This window comes from Notechis scutatus, chromosome 10 (assembly GCF_049901735.1).
Source record: "Notechis scutatus isolate UNSWTSFEM ecotype Mainland chromosome 10, rNotScu1.2, whole genome shotgun sequence".
Lineage (NCBI taxonomy): Eukaryota > Metazoa > Chordata > Lepidosauria > Squamata > Elapidae > Notechis > Notechis scutatus.
In genome coordinates, this window is record NC_142018.1 from 2,394,128 (window position 1) to 2,421,586 (window position 27,459).

The 27,459-nt window shown below is 41.1% G+C and overlaps 1 protein-coding gene across 4 annotated transcripts in view; it reads left to right on the forward strand.

Moving 5' to 3' along the window:
- LOC113419295 (vascular endothelial growth factor receptor kdr-like) overlaps positions 1-27,459 on the forward strand; it is a 188,611-nt gene that overhangs the window by 25,819 nt on the left and 135,333 nt on the right. For all 4 annotated transcript variants that reach the window (XM_087971965.1, XM_087971967.1, XM_087971964.1 and 1 more), the window contains exon 2: positions 26,606-26,702. In XM_087971965.1, coding sequence (XP_087828091.1) covers positions 26,606-26,702 — 97 coding nt within the window. The remainder of the gene's footprint in view (positions 1-26,605; positions 26,703-27,459) is intronic.

The window sequence follows — 27,459 nt, forward strand, 5'->3', positions numbered from 1 at the left end:
CAACCTAGAACTAAGGAGAAATTTCCTAACATTGAGAACAATTAACCAGTGGAACGGCTTGCTCCCAGAAGTTGTGGGTACTCCAACTCTGGAGATTTTCAAGAAAAGATTGGACAACCATTTGTTCAGGATGATATAAATGCTCTTGCCATGGTCAGGGGATTGGATTAAAAGGGTTGTCTCCAACAACCCTTCCAACTCTATTATTCTGTTAATGCAACTTTGTAGGACAAAACTGTTACCTGGCCCCCACAAAATATTCCCTCTCCTTCGCAAACTTGGTTACAAAGATTAAGCAAATATTCTGGAAGGATTAGGTATGTCTCAATCGTATTGGTAGCTCCAATTTTTCAAGAAGTAACTGCCCTAGCCTTTTGCAGCAAAGCCAACATAAGACTTTAAAGCTGAACCAATGCATTATCCCATGAGGCATCGTTATGAGTTCCTTGTCTTCTCACATCTAGCCAACTTTGGCTAATCTCAGAAAGCTAAACAGAGACAGAGGTAGTTAACAAGGAGAGGAGAGATCAGGAGGAAACAGAAACAGAATAACAGAGGTGGAAGGGACCTTGGAGGTCTTCTGGTGCAAACCCCTAGAAAACCCTATGTCATTTCAGACAAATAATTGTCCAAACTCTTCTTTTAAACCTGCAGTGTTGGAGAATCCACAACTTCTGGAGGGAAACCGTTAATTGTTCTCACTGTCAGGAAATTTCTCCTTAGTTCTAGGTTGCTTTTCTCCTTGATTAGTTGATATTCATTGATTCTTGTCCTTCCCTCAGGTGCTTTGATTGAACAGATTGACTCCCTCTTCTTTGTGGCATCTCCTTAGATATCGGAACACTGCTATCATGTCCCCCCTAGTCCTTCATTTCACTAAACTAGACATACCAAATTCCTGCAACTTTTCTTTGCATGTTTTAGCTTCCAGTCCCCTTTGCTACTCTTCTCTGGACTCTTTGTAGCATCTCAACATCTTTTTATATCATGGTGACGAAAACTGAACGCAGTATTCCAAGTGCGGTCTTAGCAAGGCATTATAAAATGGTATTAACACTTCATGCGATCTTGCTTCTATCCCTCTTTTAATTCAGCCTAGGACTGTGTTGGCTTTTTTGGCAGCTGCAGCACACTGCTGGCTCATATTTAAGTGAGTGTCCAATAGGAAATCGAGGCCTATAGCTTAGACTTAGAAGTTGAGAAAAAAAATGTAAAATAAGGTAGCATCAAGTGTCTTCTGTAGATCAGAAAGAGACATTATTGTCTCTGTGAAATGTTCTTAGGTCGATGGCAATACCAAGACAAACTCAGCCGATCTTAAAAAATTCAAGGATAAATGGTTAGAAAAAGCAAAATAGTAATAAAAAAGGATAACTGAGCTCTTGACCAAAACTCAGAAGACACCCTGCCATACTTTTGCTGACTTTCATGTCTACAAAGGATCAAAGTGTTGGCTTTCACTTCTGGAAGTTGAGTATCAGACACAGAACACTTTGAAAACTCTCTGGATTTTGGAAGTACAAGCAGTCCTCAGCTTATGACCACAATTGAGCCCAAAATTTATATTGCTAACCAAGACATTTGTTAAGTGAGTTTTGCCCCATTTTATGACCTTTCTTGCCACAGTTGTTAAGTGAATCCCTGCAGTGGTCAAATTAGTAACACAATTGCTAAGTGAATCTAGCTTCCTTAATGACTGTTATTTTTTTTTATAAAAAAATTATTTCAGTTTTCCACATTTTAAAAACATCTTTTTTTAGTGAACAGCATGATTCCAGGTTTTTACATTTCCATACAAACATGACTTGAATTACATATTCATTTTTCACAGTTAGTTGCATATTTTACCATTTACTTTACATATTTTCTATTAATTTTCTCAAATACTTTCCTCAAGCTTATTTTATACATTTTCAATTCATTTCTTAACCTATTTCTTTTAACTTTAGGTATTTCTCATAGCTGCATATTCGTTGTGCTTTATACTTTTATCTGCCAAGTTTGCAATTTCATCGCATATTCTTATTTCATCATTTCAAAAATTCCATCTCAGTCCAAACGTTTCAAAAAAGTTTCCCCTCCAATTACCAATTAGAGTGTGCCACCCCTATACCTTGTATATCATTTGATTAATTCCCCTTTAAATCCCAATAATCATTTAACTTTTTAATTATCACCTTAAAATGAATAACAATAATCTCCTAGCAACTTGACTTTGTTAGAAGTTCAGACAAGGGGATCCTATGAACCATCATAAATATGAACCAGTTGCTAAGTGTCTGAATTTTGGCCGCATGACTTTCATGGGAGTGCTGCAACAGTTGTTTGTGTGAAAAACGGTGATAAGTCTCTTTTTTTCAGTGTTGTTATAACTTTGGTCACTAAACCAGTGGTTTTAAGATGGGGATTACCTGTATCAGAACGGAACAGAACTCTGAAAACTCTGGATGTTGGAAGTATAGGAATTTCCTTGCCTTTAGAATGCAATATTACAGGCACCTTCTGCTGACTGCCCACTGCAAATAGTTCGGCAGTTTGAGTCTCACCAGCTCAAGTTTGATTCAGCCTTCTGTCCTTCCGAGGTCGGTAAAATGAGGACCCAGATTGTTGCGGGGGAAAGGCTGACTCTACAACCCATTTAGAGAGGGCTGTAAAGCACTGTGAAGCAGTATATAAATCCAAGGGCTATTGCTTTTTTCTGCTCAAGTTGTGTTTTGCTGCGTATCTATACCCCAGGGTGTTATGAAATCCATCACTCTCAAAGTCTGGCCTCAGCAGAATGGCCCTCTTGTCAAAGTAGTGAGAAGAGGTGGTCTAAAGTCACATCAGACTCTTGCAGGGTTGCTGTAGCCGATTCTCTGCATGCAATGCTTCTTGCATTCAGGTTGTGTATGAGAAAACATTCGCAGCAATAAGAGATTTTGCAACTTCCAAGCATGACCTGCATGGGGAAATTATCAGGAAAGCTGTTGAAATGAGGAAAAGAGAATGACTTTTAAATGCTGGTAGGTGGGCAAAACCTGTATAAAGTGCTTTATTTATTTTTTTTTTTGCCTTCAGGAATGTCTTTAAAGGAACCACTTTCCCATTTCAAAATAATGAGATTGAATTTATTTTGGCAATACTGACTCAATGCAGATTAAAGTTTGGCTGGCATCTAATCTCGGTTTTTCTGAAGGAAACCCTTTAACAACTCACTGAACTATAGAGCAACGCAGCGGATATCACAAATCACAATTGGACCCATCCTGTTGCCAACCGCCAAGGGGCAGTCCTCAGAGTAGGAATTCATTTGTCTAGTATCGATAAATCTTCCTCATCCAGTTAAGGGAATCAAGTCCCATTTTCTTTTTCTGTGCTAAAAGGCTTTGGGGTTTGGAAATTCCATTTTAGGATATTCTTGTCAAAGAATGACAATAAAACACAGAATGCTTTAGAGCAGAGTTTCACAAGTTCTGCAGCTTTAAGCTGTGTGGACTTCAACTCCCAGAATTCCTCCAACCAGCCAGCTGTCTGGCCAGGGGAATTAACAGATAACAGATAATCAGAGTTGGAAGGGACCTTGTAAGTCATTTAGTCCAACCCAGCCAGCTGACTGGCCAGGGGAATTAACAGATAACAGATAATCAGAGTTGGAAGGGACCTTGTAAGTCATTTAGTCCAACCCCCTGCCCAAGTGGGAGACCCTACACCATTTCTGACAGATGGGAGTCCAATCTCTTCTTGAAAGTCTTAAGCTTCCACAACTTCCGAGGGCAACTTCTCTTCCATTGGTTGATTGTCCTCACTGTCAGAAAGTTTCTCATTTCCAGGTTGAATCTCTCCTTGTTCAGTTTCCATCCATTATTCCTTGTCTGTCCTTAGAAAATACCTTGATCCCTTCCTCTCTGTGGCAGTCCCTCTAATATTGGAAGATGCTATCCTGTCTCCCTTGGTCCTTCTCTTCACTAGATTAGCCATGCCCAGTTCCTGCAACCATTCATCGTATGTTTTAGCCTCCAGTCCCCTAATCATGCTGGTTGCTCTTCTCTGCACTTTTTCTAGAGCCTCAACATATTTTTTATAGTGTGGTGACCAAAACTGGACACAGTACTCTAGGTGTGGTCTTATTAAGGCTTTATACAGTGGTATTAGTATCTCACTTGATCTTGATTGTATTCCTCTGTTAATGAAACTTCGGATTGCACTAGAATTCTGGGAGTTAAAGTCCACGCGGCTTAAAGTTGCAGAGCTTGAGAAGCACTACTTTAGATTTATAGTCAGAAATGATGCGATCCAGATCCAGGCAGTCCTCAATTTATTACCAGATGTTTAGTGACCATTTGAAATTACAATGGAGTCTCCCTCCCCAGGGATTTACAACCTGGTTTCAAAGTTCAAATGTCCAGCCAACCCATGGTCACAGGGCTGTATTTTACGTACTCAACTGCTGCCCCACATGTATGACTTTTTACAGTATTATGTGGTGACATAACCACTATTTAGATTTTTACTAGAATCTGGCATTTATTTCCAGTTTCTTGCAAAAAAAAAAAAAAAAAGCACCCCATAGCAAACAATGGGTTCACTTAGCAACCGCCCCCCAAAAGATCATAACATCATGTCTGGTTATGTGGTGATTTGCTTTATGACCATCACGACTTGTGACCATAATTGCAAGGCTCAATTATGGTTGTAACTTAAGGACAGGTGGTAACACCAATAAAGACAAGATCTCAAATTGGTGTTTCTTCCAAGATGGTTGTGTATCATCGGAAGGCCTGCTGCAGGCTCCTCTGTCAGGAAGTGGGTGACAGAAAGATCAAGATGGAGGAGGCAACTGTGTTGAACAAAGCCCTACTCATTTTGTAGACTCATTGCGTGAGTATTGCTGCATAGTATTAAGGAGAAATGTCCCGACAGTGGAAATACTTACCCCTTTCAACCTTATTATCCTATGTTCTAAGGCAACGTGAGCTCCAACACTAAGGATATACTTTTTCCTTGGCTTCATTGCAAATGGCTGGATGCACCATAACAGGTTGGATTCATACAAACATAAACCACAATTTCTTTTCTTTCTCTTGGAAAGATTCAGTAAAAGTATCCTCCCAACATTTCTGCCCACAAATATGAGAGATGATTTTGAAACACCATCTGCACCCAGCTTTAATTTGTGGTTGGTTTAGGCAGAAATAGAAAAGGGAGAGAATTATTCTATGAATGTTGCTTCTGAAACTTAACTAAATCTTACCCCAGTTGGTGTCCCCTTTCTGAAGCCATTGCTCTTACATTCTGGCCCCTAACTTTAAAATTCTATCTAAAGTATGTCCAACCATTCCTTGATATTTCTTAAAGCCTTCATCTGCAAAACCTAGCTAGGAAAATCTTTGTTCTCCACTTGGTTCATAGACATAGTGCTGAGCTTGTGATGTTCTCAGATAAGAAAAACAGTTTTTCCTCTGACTAAAAAGTCTCATTTCCCAAGCCAAGGGAATTCCTGATTAATCAAAAAGTAGGCAATACTATGGGTTGAGGTTTTTTTTTAACGGAATAAACTCAAGATCCTTGTGTAATATTCTTCTTACTTGCCAAGTGTTTTGAGTACTCTGCAAATCGTAGTTAAATTCTGGATTTGGTTATCAGGATTAGCAATAGCATTAAGAATAGGACTTAGACTTATAGACTTATATACCGTTTCACAGTGCTTTGCAGCCCTGGTCTCTAAGCAGTTTACAGAGTCAGCCCCCAACAATCTGGGTCCTCATTTTACTGACTTCAGAAGGATGGAAGGCTGAGTCAACCTTGAGCTGGTCAGGATTGAACTCCTGGAGTGAGCTGAGTTAGCCTGTAATACTGCATTCTTACCACAGCAGCACCACAGCGCTTTCAGACTAGACCAGATGATTTTTGCAACCATTGTGGATATTTGAGAGTAGTACTAGAAGCTTTTTAAAGAATCTCTGTGTCTTTGCATCTCCAAATTTCTCTCTCCATCCCAAAGCAAAGCTTCCAGATTGCTTTGGTAAGCAATTACAGCATTTCTTCAAACCATGCATAAATTTTCTACCACAAACTTGTTTCTAAAAATAAAACAAGAGTTTTTAAAGTGGTTTTAAAGAATTAGATAATAGGATTGCCTAAAACAGAGAAGATAATCATGAAGAAATATCTCCCCCTTTTCCTTTTGGGGTCTGGTGCTATGATCACTCAGCAATTGAGATTGCTATTAGAATGCAGAATACAGAAGTCAAGGTCTCGTCCAACTCCCCAATCAAGCAGGAGTCCCTATACAATTCTGAACAAATAAATGGCTGTCCAGTCTCTTCTTGAAAACCTCCAGTGGTGGAGCACCCACAACTTCTGAAGGCAAGCCGTTCCACTGGTTCTTTGTTCTCACTGTCAGGAAATTTCTCCTTAGTTGTAGGTTGGATCTCTCTTCAATGATCTTCCACCTTTAGTGATCTTCTTGTCTTGCATTGTGTGCTTTGGAGAATAGGTCGAGCCCCCCTCAAAGTGCTCAAAGAAACTGTTTCTGAATCATTCTTCAGTATATTCCTATTGCAGAAATCTGAAAAGACTTTGATGGAATCCTTATATATAATTCTTCACTTCCATGTTTCACTTAAAAAAAGAAATTGAGAGTCATATTTGGCATCCGTGCTCTGTGAACATCCTTTCTTTGTCCCATTGCCCACTGCACAAAGTCCTTCAGGACCACAGTAGATAACAAGTACTTTTCTAATACTGTGGTTTGCAAAACTATGTTTTCTTGAATAAATTACCAGGCTGCACGCAATCCTTAAACCACAATTTGGGATTTACAAACTACCAGTGGTTGCATTTGCACACTAAGTCAAAGACAAGCAAAGCAGAGAAGCTTCTAGTGTGGTCTCTTGTCATAGATTGTCCAAGTATGTTTCTGCTAAATGAAGTCCTAGTGATGGTTATACATGTCAACTTGCACTTTTCAAATGGACATCCAATGGATTTGTTGATTTAAGACCAGAGTGTCCATAGGGACGGTGGGGGGGTGTCAAACGATGAAAATGGTGGCCACAGCTTTGCAATCAAAGGATTTTTAATATGCATAAATACACAAAGGGGCAGAGCTTTGATATCATGGTCATGGCTGATCTCTGTTCTTTTTTTTTTTTTTTTAAATAAACTTTATTGATTTTTACAATTAAAACAAAACAAACATCATAAAAGAAAAATTAAAAAGTTTCAACAACGACAGATTGTGGTTTTCTATTTGTAACATTATTTTGTGCAATATTTACAATTGGTATCTTATGGGAATATATATTCACTACAACTACTGCTTATCTTCCTTTACTGTTTATTATATAGTCTGTCTTCACTCAATCCATTCATACCAATAATCCCAAATCATATAACACTCTGATGATTCTTTATCTTTTAGGGCTAGGGTTAATTTATCCATTTCTGCACAACTCATTATCTTTTGAATTGTCAATTTAGTATTTAGTATTTATTTGATTTGTCAATTGCTTACAAGATACAGATATAAGAATAAATATAGTCTTGAATACATAAGATAGATACTTATAAGAAAAATAAAAACAATAGGACAGGGACGGTAGGCACATTGGTGTGCTTATGCACACTCTTAGGAAGGGGGTGAGGTCAATAGTAGACAGTCTAAGGTTAAAGTTTTTGGGGTTTGGGGAAGAAACCACAGAATCAGGTAGAGTATTCCAAACATTGACCATTCTGTTGCTGAAGTCGTATTTTCTGCAGTCAAGTTTGGTGCGGTTAACCTTGAGTTTGTATCTATTGTGTGCTCTTGTGTTGTTATGATTGAAGCTGAAGTATTCATTTGCAGGTAGGACATTGCAATGTATGATTTTATATACTATATTTAGATCGGACTGGAGGCGGCGTAGTTCTAGGTTTTCTAGGTCTAGAGTTTCAAGTCTGGTGGCATAAGGTATTCTGCAACAAGTAGAGGAGTGGAGAACTCTTCTTGTGAAATAGTTCTGGGCTTTCTCAACTGTGTTAATATCAGATATGTAATGTGGGTTCCAGACTGATGAGCTGTATTCGAGTATTGGTCTAGCAAATGTTTTGTATGCTCCAGTTATTAGTGTAATATTACCAGAGAAAAAGCTACATAAGATTAGGTTAACAACTCTTAATGCCTTTTTGGCTATGTAGTTACAGTGGGCTGTAGCACTTAGATCATTTGAGATGAGTACTTCAAGGTCCTTGACAAAGTTTGGATCCTCAACAAGGTCTTGACTATTTAGCTTGTATTTTATTTTCTGATTTTTTTCTGCCAATATGTAAGACAGAGCATTTATCTGTTGAGATTTGAAGTTGCCATTTGATTGACCATTCTGATACATAATCAAGGTCTTTTTGGAGGGTAGCAGTATTGTCTGTATGTAGTCCATATGTTTTTGCAGTGTAAGAGTTGCAGATTGCAGGATAGGTTTTTTTTCTGAAACCAAATTGTTTATTAGAGAGTAGGTTGTTTGTCTCTAAGTGGAGGATAATGGATTGGTTAATAATTGATTCCATGACTTTACAGGTGACGCAGCATAAATAGATTGGTTTGTAATTTTCAACTAGGCTGGGGTCTCCCTTTTTGAAGATGGGGATGACCGTGGCTTGTGACCATAGATTTGGCAAGGAGCTGGTCCTGTAAGATTTTTCAAAGATTATGCTTAGAGGTTCGGCTATGGCAGTGGATAGCTTTTTTAAGAAGTAGGCACATATTCCGTCGGGTCCAATAGATAGAGATGGTTTTAGATTGTGCGGTGCTTTTTCAACTATGTCTTCTGTAAAATTGATATGTATTAGATCATTGTAGTTGTCTGTGGTTCGACTAGGAAATACTAGGCTTGATCCATTGCTGTTTCCAAATACTCAGCCAAAGAATGTGCTTTGATGGTGTCGTCGTTGCAGTCTTTGCTGTTAGGTCCTTTCAGGGGTGGGATGGACCTTGAGTCTTTTAGTTTGTTGTTTACAAAATTGTAGAAAGCATGGGTGGAATTTGTGCATAGGTTTTCCTCTTGTTTAATGTGATAATTAGTGCATTCAGTTTTTATCTGGTGGCATAGATTTTTGTATCGGCTTTTGAAGTTGGCAATGTGACTAGATTTGTTTTTTCGCCAAAGTGATCTCTTTTTGGATTGAAGCTTCCTTATTGTTATGGGTAATCTGTTTTTCCTGGTTTTGGGAGTTGTTATTGGTACATATAGTTTGATGGCTCTTTTGATTTCTAGTAAGAATATGTTGTAATGGTCTTCAACAGTATTGCATCCAGTGAATAGAAATTGCCAATCAAGGGAAGAGAGATCGTTGATTATAAGATCATAGTTGCCTTTTTGAAGTTATAATTGGGGATTTTGTCATTGTGATGATTTTTGTGTGGACGTATGTTGAGACAAAAGTCAATCATGTTGTGGTCACTGTTGGAAAAGTGTTCTTTAATTTGTATTCTGTAAATTGAATTCAAACTATTGCAGAAGATGAGATCGAGGCAGTTGTTAAGCCTAGTATTGTTGGTTACTAGTTGTTCCAGTACCAGATTTGATACACAAGTAGAAGGTTGCATGTATGGGTTCAGTTGTACATTCGTTAAGGGTCCAGTTAATATGAGGTAGATTGAAGTCACCAAGAAAGATAAAAGCGTGTGGGCAGGATGCTGCCCATGTTAGTAGTGTATTTAGCTTGTTTACATGTTCGATGTCATAATCAGGGGCTCTGTAACATAATAAGAACCAAAATGTGATATTTAAGGACAGTTCACAGATAATGGTCTCAGGAAGAGCAAGCTCTTGGGTAACTTGGATGTTTTTTAGATGTAAGGACTTTTTATAGAAGATAGCATCACTACCTCCTCTACAGATTTCACGATCCAATTGGTAAACATGATAGTCTCTTACTGAGGTAATGGAGTCAGGGAGGGATGCGTTGAGCCATATTTCACAGACAAATAAAAATTCTTCTGGTGGAGTGTAAAGACTGTTTCCAACATTGAGCATAGGCCAATCTGGCCGCAGTCAGTATATATAGTATTATGTATTTAACATTTTTGGCATATTTTTCCCTAAATATCCCTAATAAGAACAATTCTGGTTTTAGTTCAATTTGTTCATTCGTGATTTCTTCCAACCATTTTTTAATTCTCAGCCAATATTTTTGAGATTCTATGCAGGACCGCCACATGTGGTGTTCCAGAGACTCTCACATTCTGTAAAACTGATATTACGGCCTATGTTTCAACTCCAGGCTATCATATTACCCTTGACTGTTTCTTCCTCTAATTCTATATCCAATAAGTAATTATAAAATTTAGTTTTTTTTTTTTTGTCTGAGCCTAGTAAAATTTTATCTAATTGTTGTAGTTTCATATGAATTCCATATTCTTTCATATCTTGTCTATACCTATTCTGCACTTGGAGTTAAGCCCACCAGTCAATTTGTAGCCCTTGTTCCTGGAGGTCCTGCCATGTTTTCAAATTTCCTTGCATATCTAGCAAATCTTTATATTTTATCATCTTATTCATGTCCAAATTATTGGGGTGAATCATTGTTTCCATTGCTGATATCCAAATCGGAATCTTTACATAATGTTTTTTCCTAATTTTGATCCAATTACACAATAAGGAATCTCTGATTAAATGTCTATGAAAATATTTCTGTTTAGTAGTCCCTGTATCCCCCCGGAAGCCATGCAACCCCCTCTGTAGGTCGTGGCCTTCTAATACTAATATTCTTTTATTGGTTAAGTTCACTCATTCTTTCAACCATACCAGAGAAGCTACACTGTGGTATAATTCCCAATTCAGGAGTCCCATACCATCTCTGCTCTTCATATCTTGTAATGCTTTTAGATTTATTCTAGGTTTTTTGCCTTGCCAGATAAATTTTGCAATAGTCCTGTTAAGTTCTACAAAATAATTTTTCTGTATTCTAATCGGTATTGTCTGAAATAGACAGGGGTGGGATTCAACCAGTTCGCACCTATTCGCTAGAACCGGTTGTTAACATTCTAAGCACTTCGGAGAACCAGTTGTTAGAAGAAATTACTGGCCTAATCCTGTAAGGAAGGCAGGAAGGAAACATTCTGGTGTTGCTTACAGAAACTGCCTCTCCGTTAACCCTTATTACATTCTTGGCAGGACTAGACTTCCTGTCTCAGGAACTTCTGTGGAGTTTTTTCCCCCTCCTTTGCTGGTACTTTGCTTGTGTGGAATGACCATTCAAAGTTACAATGGCACTGAAAAAAGTGACTTATGACCATTTTTCACACTCACGACTGTTGCAGCATCCCCACAGTCATGAGAGGCCAATAAAGCAATGACCAAGAACAACCCCACCAACATCACATTGCAAACTGGGTAATGAAATGTATACAAGAAAATAATCTCAGATTATTTTAGATTAATAATCTCAATGAACCCACAGTTCAACTATGAGCCACATATATTCTCTTCAACTATTACCTTACTTTTTAAATGTCATAGTAGGAACATCTACTGCAGAGTTCAAAAAGGCAGCCAGGGCCCCACAATTATGTCCTGCCTATTTATAACATGCTTCATACATGGCACTGCGTGTAAAGTTGTTTGATCATGAGGTCATGTCTGCCATTTTCTTTTTTGACCACCCCAACCCCTCTTGGATACCCTTGCATCATGGGAGAGAAAAGTAGACCCATTTTCAAAAGTACCCTCCTGCTGAACTCTGCATCAGTAACCACACTCAATTTAAAAGCCACAAGTTTGTCAGAATAAAAACATTCCATCCCACAGTGGCTGCATATTAGAGAGAATGGAGCTTCTTGGGGCAGGAAATTTATTGAAGCCTTTGCTCAGCATTTTCCAGCACAGAAAAACCCAAAAGATGCTTATTAGGGGTATTGCTAAGTGGTTTGTCAAGGCAAACTCTATGCCCTTTTTGCTTCATAGAAGAGAATGACACATTAAGGATCAGACAGTTTGAGACAGTTTGGTCTAGTGCAGTTTGGTCTTTGCTGGCTGGGGAATTCTGGGAGTTGAAGTCCTCCAGGCTTAAAGTTGCCAAGGTTGGACACCCCTGGTCTAGTGGTTAAGGCACCAGGCTAGAAAGCAGTCCAAATCCTGCCTTAACCATGAAAGGCATTGAGGTGACTTCGGACCAGTCTCTCTCTCTCTCTCTCTCTCTCTCTCTCTCTCTCTCTCTCTCTCTCTCTCTCTCTCTCAGCCCAACCCACCTCACAGGGTTGTTGTAGAGAAAATAGGAGGAGAAAGATATGTTGTATATGTTCACTGCCTTGAGGTATTTGTAGAAGTAATAAAGGCAGCATATAAGTAAGTAAGTAAGTAAGTAAGTAAGTAAGTAAGTAAGTAAGTAAGTAAGTAAGTAAGTAAATAATAAGAATACCAAACATGTTTCCCCCCCAAAAGATAATTGAACTTTCTTGAGTTTTTTTCTTTGAGAATGTTTTATTTCTCATCCAAGAAGTTTTTTCAGTTCTTCTTGCATGAGAAGTGAAAGGTTTTCAAAGAGAAAAAAAAACACCAAGAAAATCCAAATGTCTTTTTGAAAAAGTGCTTTTGGGGCAATGATGACCTGGATGATTGAAAATATCAATCAGTCAATCAATAAGATGCTCTTCATTAAGGAGAAGTATTGCCCCTTTGAAGTAAAGATTCCTAACTGAGCCCTTTATTATTATAAAGAACAGTCCCTTATTTCAGCAAGCTGCCCTCCAGGTTGACTGATTTTTCACAAGCTCACTTTGGCTCTTCATTTTGGCCATTTAACTTTTACGATACAGATGATACCCCTTCACGTCCAGTCTCTCACATTCATGTGGAAAAACGATGGAAATTAAATTGTCTTCCTTAAAATAATTTCCCCCACACTGTTTGATTTTAGATAGTTTTATTAGGATATGCATTAAAGGGGTTTTTTTTCCCTTGGTTTTCTTGGATTCACTCTTGAATTTTCTTTGGTAAAACAAAATAATAAACATCAAAAATTGTGTTTTTATATCCTTATGAACCTCTTTCAGACTTATCCCTTTTTCAGAGTTGTCATTTATTTTATTTCATTTAAGAAAATAGGATCACTACAGCATATTTATAGAGAGTGCGCACAATGTTTTGTATCTGGCAAACAAGTGCAGATGTTACAAAAAAAACACCAAAAGATAGAACATAGAACCACAGCGTCTTCTAGATCTCTTCCAACATTGATCAAGCCAGGAGATCTTGTACCAACCCCGTCAAATCCTTCAACCAGAGTACAGCTGAAAGGCACCTTGGAGGCGTCTTAGTCCAACCCCTCCTCAAGCAGGGGAACCCAAACAATTTGAGACAAATGACTGTCCAGTCTCTTTTTAAACATCTTCAGTGTTGGAGCATCCATAAGTTCTGGGGGCAACTTCTGTTCCACTGATTAATTGTTCTCACTGTCAGGGAATGTCTCCTTAGTTCCGGGTGGCTTCTCCCCTTGATTAGTTTCCGTCCATTGCTTCTTGTCTTACTTTCTAGTTCTTCGACCCCTCCTCTTCTGCGTGGCAGCCCCTCGAAGACTGGAATAAAGCTTTTTTTCTTTTCTCTAGACTGGCCATACCCTAAATCATATACCATACATAAATCCAGTTATTCCACTCATGGGGTCACGAAAGAAGCATAAAATGAGCCTCCAACTGCATGTCCCCTGGGCAGTGATAATGTCACTGGCAAATCTTTTCTCCTCGGAAGCACTTTGACACTGTGCTTCCGACACAGAAGTAAAAGTCGTCGTTATTCCACGGTTTCCAGCTCCTAATATTCTGAGCTCCTCATCAGAACTGGGTGCACGTGAGCATTAAAGTTTTGCAACAGGCAGTCTAATCTTCCCCTTGCAATTGCTCTCTGTTACATGTTCATCCACAGGTAGAATCCTAGTTCAGGAAAGAACCACTCTGAAGCCTGCTAACGTGTGTGCTGCAGCCAGACTTTGAAACAAGAAGAAAATAGTAGCTGTTGGGAGTTGATGAGCAAAGGCTGTCTCTCACGTTGCAGGTTGTTTTAATGCTCTGTCCTCAGAATGCCTCCCAAGCATGACAGTTGGATGCGCATGCAAAGCAAATACTTTAGGAAATTGGATTTGGTAGCAATTTCCAACCCACCGTTTCCCCCTCCCCCCTTGCAAAATTAGCTTTCCTGCAGTCTCCTTATACAACCCTGCTTTCTGCCCTGTTTATTCAGCTCCTCTGCAGCTGTGACATAATGTTTTTGATAACTTGCGCGGGAAGAATTTCGCTGGTGGCCACACTGGGGAGGAAAATCTGTTTTGCATTAACCACACACGCCACTTATTTATGGAGCAATAATTAGCCCATGCGCAGCAAAAAACAAAATTATTCCCTTCTCTCTTCTACGCCTGCCGCTGCCCCACCCAGGCTGTCCCTGGGTCTCTTCCAGCCAGGCTCCCCTGCTCAAGTCCTTTGCTGAAAGCACCAGAGGGATCCACAGAGGATCCCTGGGGCAGAATCCAGCACCCTGAAGCCCAAGCTGGACAACATGCTTGGCACAAAATGCATCCTGGTTTTTCCCAAAGAACATTTGGAGAGGCAGCTTTGGTCTGGAGGCCTGAAGAGCGCCTGCCTGTTGTCAGCATTTCAAGCCTCAGAAGTTGAGCCTGTTGAGCATTGGCCTAAGCAGGTCTGCTTAGCAGGCTCATGCAAAGCCCGGTGGCTGAATTTGAGCCACGCTAAGTTCTGTGTCAGAACCCAGCAGAGCGTAGTACCTTGTAGCACTTAATCTAATTGTCGCCGATATGCTTCTAAAAGGCTGGCCTCTGTTCTCCCCAAATGGACCTAGGCCACCGTAGTTCTGTTGCGGTTTTCTTTCAGCATAAATTTGAATCCCACCCCTGGGCATATCATACATGGACTAACATATTAACATTACACCTAGACTGTGTTTTACCTATGTTCTAATGTCAAGGTCTAAGCCATTGGTCCCCAAACTTTCCCACCTTACAGACTGGTGGGGCGGGGAGAGGAAATTGTTCCACACAAGCGGCAGGTACAGCTCCATTTGCGCAGACATGTGAGTGCCCGCCACTCATGCAAATGGAGCTGTGTGCATGTGCTTGCTTGCTGCTTGTGCGGCCCAGTTCTGAATGGGCTGCAGTGTCCAGTTCTGGGTCATAGCCTGGGGATTGGGGACCCCTGGTCTAGACTCTAGGCCATCTAACCATTGAAATGCAGCATTGTTTATATTAAAAATAATTAGTTACTGGACTGGTATACGCCCTCGGCTTACAGCCGGTCACTATATGGTCTACAGTTTGACAGGGGACTGCACAGTCCCACTGAGGGGAGGATGCTATGCCACATTTATGCTGCAGATGCTGTGTGAAGTGCAAATCCTCTTGTCCACTGCTGACATGGTAGTTCAAAGCCTGGCACCATTTTTATGGGGTCATTTATATGTTTAGCGTAACCCCTTTTGCAAATCTCAACTGCACCCAACTTTGGTGCTTGTAATTCTTGGCACTGGGGGCAGATTCACATGACCAAAGAGAGACAGAGAAAGTACTGTTTATTGTGAGTGCTTTGCTAGTGGTCTTTAAACTAGGTTGTGCGAGATGGTTTTAATTTTCCTCACTGAAGAGTGCCAAGGCAGTGTATTTCTCTTTTTAAAAGTAGGAAAAAAACGCAAGGTGGAGTTTGTCTTGATAGGCCACTCAGCATCACCTTGAAGGCAGATTCTCTTAACCACCATGGGATTCACACATGCAGTGGTCCACTTAACAACCAGGACAAAAAGCAAATTCCAATCCCAGTTGTGGCCGTAAGTTGAGGACTATCTGTAATCAGAGAAAGTGCACATTCTTGATGTTTTTTTTGAAAAAGTGTGTTTACGAGGGGGGAGGGGAGGGAGAGGGAGAGGACAGGATGAGAGAATAGCAACAGGGAAGCTTTTGGAAATGAAAAAGAATGCAGAATACAGAATGAGTTGGAAGGGATCTTGGAGGTCTTCTAGTCCAGCCTGCTGCTCAAGCAGGAGAACCTATGCCATGTTAGACAAGTGACTGTCTAGTCTCTTCTTAAAAGCCTCCCGTGATGGAGCAGCCACGATTCCTGAAGGCAAGCGGTTCCACCGGTTAATTCTCCTCCCTGTCGGGAAATTTCTCCTTAGTTCTAGGTTGCTTCCCTCCTCGATTAGTTTCCATCCTTTGCTTCTTCTCCTGTCCTCTGGCAACAAGTTGACAAGTCCTCTTCTTTGTGACAGCCTCTAAAATACTGGAAAACGGCTATCATGTCGCTCTAGTCCTGATAGCATTCAAAATATTCGAATAAAACTACAGACACAGATTTCCCACCATTATCATTCAAGTTGAGAATCATTGCTTTATTTTTCCAGGCATCTGGTTTCTTGCTCATCTCAAGGCAAAGTTGGAAAAACCAAAGCTTTCCATACAGGCCTTTCTTAATCCATGCTGGCTTCCACGGTGCTGGATTTGAACTCTTATCATCCCCTGAATCCTTGGCTAGAGATGATGAAGTTTTGAACTCCAGCACATCTGGAGAGCCTGGGGTTGAGGAAGATGTTTGTTCTGAGTGTTATTTACCAGAGAAAACTTTTTTTTAAATTTTCTCTTTAGCCGTGGCTGTTCTTTGACCTGCCTAAAGCCATGGCTTTGTTTAAGGTGGAAAATCCAATAGATTTTTAAAAAAAAGAAATATTGGGAAATGGGTTACAAATCATCCTGTTGGCAGCTGGAACATCAGTGTATGTTCCCAGCTGGCTTCCAGTTCCCTAATCAATGTTTCTTCTGCAACCTACCAGGAACATGCAGAAGCTTAACTGGATCAGAAGCAGAGGCAAAGGTGGCTCCTTTTGTCCACAACAGCACAAAGCAAATGGGTGTACAAAAATATAGGCCACATTCCTCATAATGTGTTAGCAAAGTTGGTGTCTGGAGCCGAGGGACGGGGACTGTTGACGTGTGTTTTCCAGCATGATGATTCTGCTTTCCATGTCAACTCCTGATGAAAATATAAAGTGTTGGCAAGATGGCAACTTTCAAGTTCAAATGGCCTTGAATAACAGAGTTGGAAGGAATCTTTGAAATCTTCTAATCCAACCCCTTGCTCAAGCAGGGGACCCTATACAATTGCAGACAAGTGGCTGTCCAGTATTTTCTTTAAAAATCCCAGAAAGAAGCACCCACAACTTCTGGTGGCAAGTTGTTCCATTGATTAATGGTTCTCACTGTTGGGAAATGTCTCTAGTTCTAGGTTGCTTCTCTCCTTGATGAGTTTCCCTCCATTGGTTCTTGTCTTGCCTTCTGTTGCTTTGGAAAATAGGTTGACCTCCTTTTCTAATGGCAGCCCCTCAAATATTGGAATGCTGCTATCCTGTCCCCGCAGTCCTTCTTTTCTCTAGCTGGCCATACCCAATTCCTGCAATCATTCCTCCTATGTTTCAGTAATTTAAAAAAATATTTTCTAACCTTTGAGGCTACCCTTGCAGTTAATCAGGGATCCAGGCATGAGTAAGGGCTTGTTTTCCTGCAGAGGTTAGTACTGACCCAGCTTGACCATAGAATAAAAGGATCAGAAGGGGCCTTAAAGGTCTTCTAGTCCAACTCCTTGCTGAAGGTAGGAGACCTTATGCCATTCCAGATGAAGGCCTATCCAATCTCTGCTTAAAAACCTCTATTGATGGATCATCCATCACTTCTGAAGGCAAGCCATTCCCCTGGTTAATTGTTTGTATTGATGGGAAATCTCTCCTTAGATCTTTCTTTTATGATATTCTACCCATTATTTCTTGTCATGCCCTCAGGCCCAGAATAGTTTGGAGAATAGTTTGGCCCTCTCTTCTCTGTGACAGCCCTTGAAGTATGGGAAGATGGCTATCAGGTTCCCCCCGAGCCTTCTTCTTCTTCTTTTTAGACTAGCTATACCTAGTTCCTTCAACTGTCCATCGTACGGTTTAGTTTCTTGTCCCCAAATCATCTTTATTGCTCTTCTAGGAACTCTTTCTCTCTTTCGCAGTTCTGCCTTGCACAGTTCTCTGCCTATCCATTTGGAAAGGAGTTTTGAAAGACCATCTGAGTCCAGTTCTATACAGGATCCAAGACATGATTTTTTTTAAACTATGGCCATCGGTCTTAAACAGTATAGCACAGACCTCTTATACTAAAGGCAGTGAGGTTTAAACACTGTAATCCAGGCAGTGCAGAATGAGAAAGGGTTCCATTTAGTCCTCCAAAGCCACTGGGGTCGTTTGGAGCCAAACAAAATTCTCACAGACAATTAAGTCTTGCAAACGCAGTGAAGAAAAGTCCAGGGTAATGGAAAACAAATGTTTTCTAAAAGCAGCAGAACTATTAAACTTAGTGGTTTGGATGCTTTACCATTTTGTTTGGAATGGAACAGGTGGAAAAGAAGGGGGTGCAGACCTGTATTGGCAAGCATATCTTTTTCTAATTGCAGGATGCAAATTAAGAGGCTCTAATATGTTTAGACATAAATATTTAAACATGGTGCTGCATATTTACAAGTGTCTGGCTGTCTCCAGCTTGAAATTTATAATGGATAACAAGATGCATTTGTAAAAGGCATAGCATTTTACAAAGGAGCAGAGGGCACACCAGATTCCAGTTGAGTGCAGAGACAAATAACAGGCAATAGGGAAGATAGTCTAACAAAAACCAGCCCCATTCCTCCCCACTCCCCCCCCCCAATATAGCTATTGACCATCTAAATCAGGGGTCTCCAACTTTGGCCACTTTAAGACTTGTGGACTTCAACTCCCAGAATTCCTCAGCCTGGAAAGCAAAGCAAAACTGGGTGAGGAATTCTGGGAGTTGAAGTCCACAAGTGTTGAAGTGGCCAAGGTTGGAGACCCCTGATCTAAATCAATGTTTTTCAACTCTGGCAAGATAAGTGGACTTCAACTCCCAGAATTCCCTAGCAAGAGTTGATAGGGTGCGGCTTTCTCCTTGGTGGGATTAGGATATTGTTTCTTACTTGCTTGTCTGGTATTAATCCCTGCTTATCTGTGCGTTGATGAGGATGTGTTGTGGTCTTTTTGTTACCTTCTTAGCTGTTTATTGTGGTTTAGTTTTTTGTGTCTACTGATGACTGATTTGTCTGAATGCCAAGCTTCCAAGAATTCTCCAGCCTTCTTGAATTTGCTTTACTCTCACCAATGCTGGCAGGACAAGCTACTGACTCTTAACAGGGAGCAAACCCCACATTCCCTTTCACTGATGGTGTTACCTAGTCATTATCATCATCATTCTAGTGTCATCATGGTTTATCCACTGCGGGATGAAGGTTTCTTCTGCATGTTTCCAACCAATATGGTCTCAAGCTTTCTTTTGCCAACTAGGCCCACCATACTTGCTGATGTCATTGATCCATCCTGTTTTATGTCTCTTTTGTGAATGTTTTTTTTTATCAAGTTATCAAGTCACAAGATTGACTCAGCCTTCCATCCTTCCAAGGTCAGTAAAATGAGGACCCAGATTGTTGGGGGCAAGAGGCTGACTCTGTAAACCACGTAGCTGCAAAGCAGTGTGTATAAGTCTAAGTGCTATTGCTATTACCTAGTATGGTAATGATATTCCTGCAAGCAAACAAGTAAGTTCAGAGAGTACCAAAGGCTCCAAGATGCAGCTTGAATTATTTATACCAACCCTGGCCAATTCAGAAGTCAGATACCACCAAACCCCAGTGGTCAATGTCCTGGGACCAGGGGTGGGATTCAACCGGCATTACTACCATGAACCGATTACGTTTGGATTACGTTTTGCTGCACGCACGTGTAAAAAAACCCTTAAACTGTGCCGCCCAGACAGCTGAAAAGTGCAGCGCGCAGGTGCGCAGCGTTTGAAAAGCCTCTTTTTCCCTGCTTTTTCAACCTCACCTGTTCCGTGCAAAGCAGCTGAGGTTGAAAAAGCAGGAAATAAAGGACAGGTAAGAGCCCAGGCAGGCGGGTGGGCTACACAACAGCAAAAACAGAACCGGTTTGGTGTCTGCTGCTCTTCAGAGCTACCGGCTCTATAGAGCCAGGCAGAATTGGTAGCATCCCACCCCTGCCCGGGACCCTTTTTTTCCTCCTGTTGTTATTGATCACCAAGCCGGAATGTCCATCTTCCCAGGTCATTCATCATCAACAAGATTCAGCTGAGGTGCTTCCAGGCTGAGCCACTATTGCCATGTTTCCATAGCACATGTTCCTGGGCTGCTTTCTCCACAAGATGCTGTTTGAAATCTAGCAATTTGGGAGGAGGAATAAACATCTGCCTTGCTTGTGTTGTGCTTGGCATCAAGTGGCTGTTTAAAGTTTCTGAAAAGCACATGTGCTGGAACTATCTCCTGTAGACTTATGGCTTGGGTGGTTGATGCTAAGAGGCTCTCAGAAGAGCGGTCTTTGTGTAATGATCATGTCAATGGGAATGTCTTCTCTTTTTTTTTACATGCTTGGATAAAGTCTGGGGTTACAAGACAGAGCTCGATTTTCAAAGGGAAATTAATTTTGGTGAAGATAGCACCAGAGCAATTGTTGGGCTGCAGAAAATTTACGGTGGGGTTTGTTCATGCGGACTGATCCTTTCTTCACAATGCTGGTACATCACAGAAGCCCACAGTGATGAATCTGTTGGCACAGACTTTCTGAGAAGCCTTACCATGATATTCTCACTAGCCAGGATTGGTCTGGAGGGGGCTGTGAAGCCAAAGTGCCTTTTGCATGACATACAGGAAGGGAGAAGATTGTAGCTCACAGATTGAGGTCTCCGCAGGCACCAGCCCCTGGCTGACCTCGGGTGGGCAAGCATGCTAAACAAGATAGGCTTGGCTAGGACTTGGGTGCAGAACCACTTGGATGCTCACGGGAAAATCAGGAGGCCTGTACATCTCAGCCTCAGAGCTTAGGCCAGGCTGGGAAGTTACAGCAATCCATAGAGCAGGGTAGTCAACCTTTTTATACCTACCGCCCACTTTTGTATCTCTGTTAGTAGTACATTTTTCTAACCGCCCACTGGTTCCACAGTAATTATATAATTATAATTATATAATTATAATTATATAATTTTAAAGTAGGGGACAAAACCCCTACCACCCACCATGAAAGCTGGAATGCCCACTAGTGGGGCGGTAGGGACCAGGTTGACTACCACTGCCATAGAGTAAGAGTGGTGACAGAGCCTGTAATGTCAGGTTGTGAGACAAATGCCATCCCTTTTGTTCTTGGATTAGAGGGTTGATGGGGAGCCTGGGTTGTAATGCTCATTTTGTCAGTCAATCAGCTGTGGACACCCTGTTGCAAAAACACTTCTAAGCCACCCAGAGTCATATGGGGGCTATAGAAATTGAATAAACAAACAAACAAACACTACTTGTTAGGACTCTGAACAACTCAGGGTCCTTCCTTCCTTCCTTCCTTCCTTCCTTCCTTCCTTCCTTCCTTCCTTCCTTCCTTCCTTCCTTCCTTCCTTCCTTCCCACATCTCTAGGGAAAGGGAGGAGTTCTGTTGGCATAATGGCTAGAGTGCAGTATGGGCTCAAGGTTGACTCAGCATTCCCTCCTTCTGAGGTTGGTAAAATGAGGAGCCAGATTGTTGGGAGCAACACAGTCAACCACTTACAGAGTGCTTAAAGCACTATGAAGTGGCATATAAGTGCTACTGTTATTGCTATTCTGAGGCCAAATTTCCCGTTGGTGAACAATACTGCTATCAGACCACAACAGAGGAGAGTCAGACAAGAAGCTGGATGGTTTCCTTCAATGTGTCGTATATCATCATCTGCTTTGTGAAGCACAGCCAGCTGATCTGCTTTCTAGGATTGTGAAAGGAGAATGAGCAAACCAGTCTACTTCACACACACACACACACACACACACATTTTTGAGGATTTATCCAGTACGGTTTGGTTCAACTTTTTGGCAGGGTGGAATGGGGAGTAAGGAAAACACACACACACACACACACACACGTTAAAGTCTGGTTGTAGTTTGGTTCAAGTTTCTCCAAGGACACAGATCCTTCTTTACAACTATACCCGATGTATATTCTTTTGGCCAAGAAGTTCCACCTCTTATGAGCGATCTTGAGTGTATTATTGTCAGGATTATAAGCATTTGTGAGGAATATCTGGTCCTGAGAGTGTCTGCTGAAGTTTCCTCTCTAATACTGGCAGCGTTTGTGAGTTGTGCTTATTACTTATTTATTTAACGTATGATGAGAACATGGTAGAAGTCAACATATATACACAGTCCATGTAATTATAAGTTATGGGGGTATTGTAGGGGCCTCCTAACTGGATGTCCAGTTCAGCTATTTAGGCTGAATGCCTCTGGCATTGCTTCATGCAGATCTTCCAGGGAACCAGAAAACAGAAATCATGGGGCAATCTTGCACAATATGTTTACTAGTTTGCATATCAGCTCCACAATCACAATAAGGGAAATTTTTCCATCCCCACTGATACAAGACAGATGCACTTCTTCCAGTTTTCATTTGGGTGTTGTATCTTATGATTTATCATGATTATATTTTATGATTATGATCATGATTTATCATACTGCTTGTATGGTATTCAGCAGGTTCTGACCAGTTCTGGAGAACCAGTAGCGGAAATTTTGAGTAGTTCAGAGAACCGGCAAATCCCGCCTCTGACTGGAGATTTTACAGTCTCCTTCCCTGGCCACGCCCACCAAGCCACGCCCACAGAACCGGTAGTAAAACAAATTGAATCCCACCACTGTCCTATACCATTCCAGACAAATAGCTGTCCAGTCTCTTCTTGAAAGTCTCTAATGTTTGAGCACTGGAGGGAAGTCGTTCCACTGATGAATTGTTCTCACTGTCGGGAAATTCCTCCTTAATTCCAGATTGCTTCTCTCCTTGGTTAGTTTCCATCTGTTGCTTCTTGTCCTGCCCTCAGGGGCTTTGGAGAACAAGTTGAACCTGCCCCTCAAATATCGCAAAACTGCTCTCCTGTCTCCCCCTTGTCCTTTTTTTCACTAGTCTAGACAAACCCAATCCAGGGGCGGGATTCTACGGGTTCGGCAGAACTGGTATTTCTTCCCCCCTCCCAACGATCAGCTGTTCTGATGATCTTCCTTGCTGCCTTACTGCTTTGCCCAGGAGGCTTTCCTGAGGCCCAGGAGGCCAAAAAACGGAGCATGTGTGTGTGTGTGTGTGTGTGTGTGTGCTGCAAAAAAGAAGAAGAAGAAGCCACCCCTACCCAGTCACGTGGCCATGCCCACCTAGCCACTCCCACCTAGCCATGCCCACAGAACCGGTAGTAAAAATATTTGCATCCCACCCCGACCCAATCCCTGAAACCAATTTTTCACATGTTTTAGCCTCCAGGCCCCCTAATCATCTTTGTTGCTCTTCTCTGCACTCTTTCTGTTGTGAATCAATAAAAGTGAATAACCTAAATGCAAATTAGGGTTGAAAACCTGCACACTTGATTGGTCCTTATACAACAACTTGGGATTGGGCCAGAACCAGTCCCTGATTGGCCACTTTTGGGACTGTCCTTATTGGTCAGTAGTTGGAACCTGTTGCACATTTTCATTGGTTAATAAGGCAGCAGCTAACCCTATAAAAGGGTTACTGCTGCCGATAGCATTGCTCTGTTATGTTCTATCACTTTATTAAAGAGTTGAAGTCACTGGTCAGATGTCTGGTCTCCGTTATTCTCCATACTTAACACTTTCCAGAGTCTCTACATTTTTCTTATAATATGGTGGCTGAAACTGGATGCAGCATTCCAAGGGTGGTCCTACTAAGGCTTTGTAAATGGGTACTAATGCTTTACACTCCTTCCACACCTCCTGCTGAAGAAAATCTTAGCCCTGCTCACCTCCTTTTTCGGTTCTCTTGTAAAGTCTTTTAAAAACATTTCTGATCACACGGCAAAGGAGTGTATGTGCACATCAAAGGCCTGCTCGGGTGTTTTTCCTGCATTCCCACAGAATTATGACTTGCATTTGTACAGCTGAGTCTTTATTACTGGTCATAATTATCCTGGCTGAGATAGAACACCTAAAATGATTTTTACAGTCCCCATAATGGCCCTTTCAAAGCCATCCGGGGAAACACAGCATATTTCTGATTCACCCTGACCTCATTTAAATAGGGCCGTTAGGTTTGTTAGGACTGCAAAGAGGGGGCCATGTGGGATGCCCAGCGCTGCCGTGTAATAATGCTAGTAAAAGCAGATACTTTCAGGGTGGCGCTCCCATCTCCAGTGCTGGTGACTCTACAGAGCAAATCTAATTGGAGCTAGGACGAGCCACACAAGAGGGGCATTCTCATTTTAACGGTGCATGAAACAGGATATGTTTTTTTACATTGAATGTAAATAAGCTTAGTTGGAAATAAATTGAGGACCTCAGATAAGGTAGAGAAAGTCTGCTGGCTTGCACCTAAAAGGAAATTTAGCTGGGAGGAGGGTTCAGATGCATTCCAATCTGTGGTGGGATTCAGACAGTTCGCACCAGTTTGGGAGAACCGGTTGTTAACTTGCTGAGCAGTTCGGTGAACTGGTTGCTGGAAGAAATCATTAGGGCAGAGAACCGGTTGTGAAATTATTTGAATCCCACCACTGATTAAAATGCTGGACACAAACCTAGATGTTATGTTTATCCATGAGAGAGGTCACTGAGGGAATCAACACCATACACTGTTTTGCATACCTGCAATGCATGTTTAAAAGGTACTGAGAGAAGAGAACATTTGCAGGCCAGGGTTGAACTGTGGAATCTTTGGGGGACTCTTAACTTTTCTTGCAGGCATTTCATGACCCAATTAGAGAACATCATCAGTGTTAGAAGGGAGTAGGGGAAGAGGAGGAGGAGGAGGAGGAGGAGGAGGAGGAGGAGGAGGAGGAGGAGAACTGTGGGGACCTTGGTGGAAACCATAGATAAGATTCTTCCATAATCCAACCTATGCTATCACCCAACTTATTTTTCTTCTGAAGGACTACTTTTATTGCAAAATAAATATGGATTTGCACCACAGGTATTTCAACTGACATAGGACATAGGAGTTTTACTCTATTTTCCAATTTGTTTCACTTTCACATGTTCATTAACAAAAAAAAACCTGTCCAGATTATATATTTGGACAGCAATTCAATGCCACTCTAAATTTGCACTTTGTCAGGGCTGTTTGATTCAGCCAGTCAATATTTCACACCTGTCAGGACATTGTGACAGTAGTGGCAACCGATGCAAATCAGAACATTTGCATCTGATGAAGTCATGGTGCACATGGTTGGCAATGCATTGCAAAGTGTTTGAGATGATTTACAACTGGCTTCTTAACCCGCTAGTTCCGTTTCAATACCTGTACTGCTTCAAGTGTGGTCATCTTTATTGAGGTGTGATTCATCCATAGACGACCTGACCCCTCCTAAATCACCAGAGTACTTACCTGGTTGTTCTCAAGAAAGTGTGGCTAGTCTGGTGAGATTCTTATGAATTGATGAGTCGAAATAAAGATACTTCTCTGATCAATTCACAGTATCATTCTGATGCCTTGTGGTACCTGACAATTGTGATTCACTGAATGAGCTAATGTGGCTGCATTTTCACATAATGCCGAACCATTCATTATGGTTTTATAAATGCAGAGAACCAGAAATGAGTTTGGAGGAAGATGTAATAATCAGCAAAACATGAATTAGGACATTGAACAAACTCTCTCTCTCTTTCCTTCTCTCTTTCTCTCCCTCCCTCTTTTTCCCCCTCCCTCTCCCTCTTTCTCTCTCTCTCCCTCCCTCCCTCCATGCACAAGGTTGCTTGTGACATTATAGGAGAAGGTAGCATTACATATGTCAGTGTGAACTTTTGAAGGAAACAATGAGATAGAAATTGAACACATAAAGAAATAGGAAGTAATTTATGCTACTTCGCAGCTTTATTTGGCAAGATAATTCTCCACCAGAAAACAATGGATGAGAACAGTTTACAGTGTTCATTACCTGTCAATGACATTTGTCTCTGAATATTTAATTGTCAGGTTTTCCCATCCTGTATTCCTCTTTCTGCAATTCTTTCATTTTTCAAATCTCAGCCCCCTCGAATGTTCTATAAATAGAAAGCTAGGGTCAAAATCGACTGACAAAGAATAGGTTGTTTTACTTTTTTTAAAAAAATAGTTATACACTTAGTATTTTTGTGAGGTGAGGTGAAATGACATTTACTACATCTGATTGCCTAACGTGTATCCATAGTTACTAACCAATAGGAATATCGCCGACCCAAAATTTACATAACTAAAGGGAAAATTCATATTCCAATGCTAAGATTGGACATTTTAAAACAGGGTAGTGTGTGAAGAGGTTATTCTTTTGATTTCATTCTTTTAGATGTTTATCTTGGAGAAACGCACTGTAAATTAGGATGGAATGACTAAGGAATGTTAAAGGTTACTTTTGTTTTCACAAACAAGCAATAAAATAGGATAACTTTCTATTTTATAATTTTTTAAGAAAACCCCTAAGCCATGGGACTATGCAATTACTATTATTTAGCATGAAAAATAAAGAACAAAAATGGTTGAAATTGAACTGCTCTCATTTAATCCCTCTCTCTCCTCTCTCTCCCTCACCCTCCCTCCATCCGGCTCAGCTCTGGCGAAGCAAGAAAGGCTTATGAAACCTGAACTGAACATCAATCGTGACTATATTATAGTGGAAACCGGAGATTCCTTCAGCATAACTTGCAGGTAAATACCAAACCAAGTGGAAATTTAGATTTCCAGGAGATGTCGTCCTGAAATATTACAGAAATTAGGTATGGCTAATCTTGAGAAAAGAAAGGACTGCGGAAGGGGTAGATGGCAGCAGTATTCCAGTATCTGGGGTGTTGTCACAAAAGAGGTGGTCAACCTATTTTCCAAAGCACCTGAAGGCAGGACAAGAAACAGTAGATGGAAATTAATCAAAGAGAGAAGCAACCTAGAACTAAGGAGAAATTTCCTGACAGTGAGATCAATTAACTCAATTAGTGAGATCAACCAGTGGGATGGCTTGCCTTCAGAAGTGGTGGGTATTCCATCCCTGGAAGCTTTTAAGAGAAGACTGGACAGCCACTTGTCTGAAATGGGATAGTGCCTCCTGTTCGGGCAGGGGGTTGGACTAGAAAACCTCCAAGGTCCTTTCCAACTCTATTATTCTGTTCTTCTGAAATACCTTCTAGGATCTGAGACATCAGCCTAAAACTCAAAGTTTCCCTAAACATCTTGAGCAGAGGAGAAAATAAATGTAGTTCCAGACCGACCTTCAAAAAAAATAGTCCATGAAAGAATGTCTGCGCAGGGTGGAAGGTTTGCAAGAAGTGCTGAAACAGACTTTGGGATAAGATAGATATAATATTGTGATTGTCAGTTTGGTGTGTGGTGAAGGCCTCATGCTAGAAACTGGAAACCATGAGTTTTAGTCCTGTCTTAGTCAAAGCTGTCAGGGTGATCCTGGGTTAGTCAT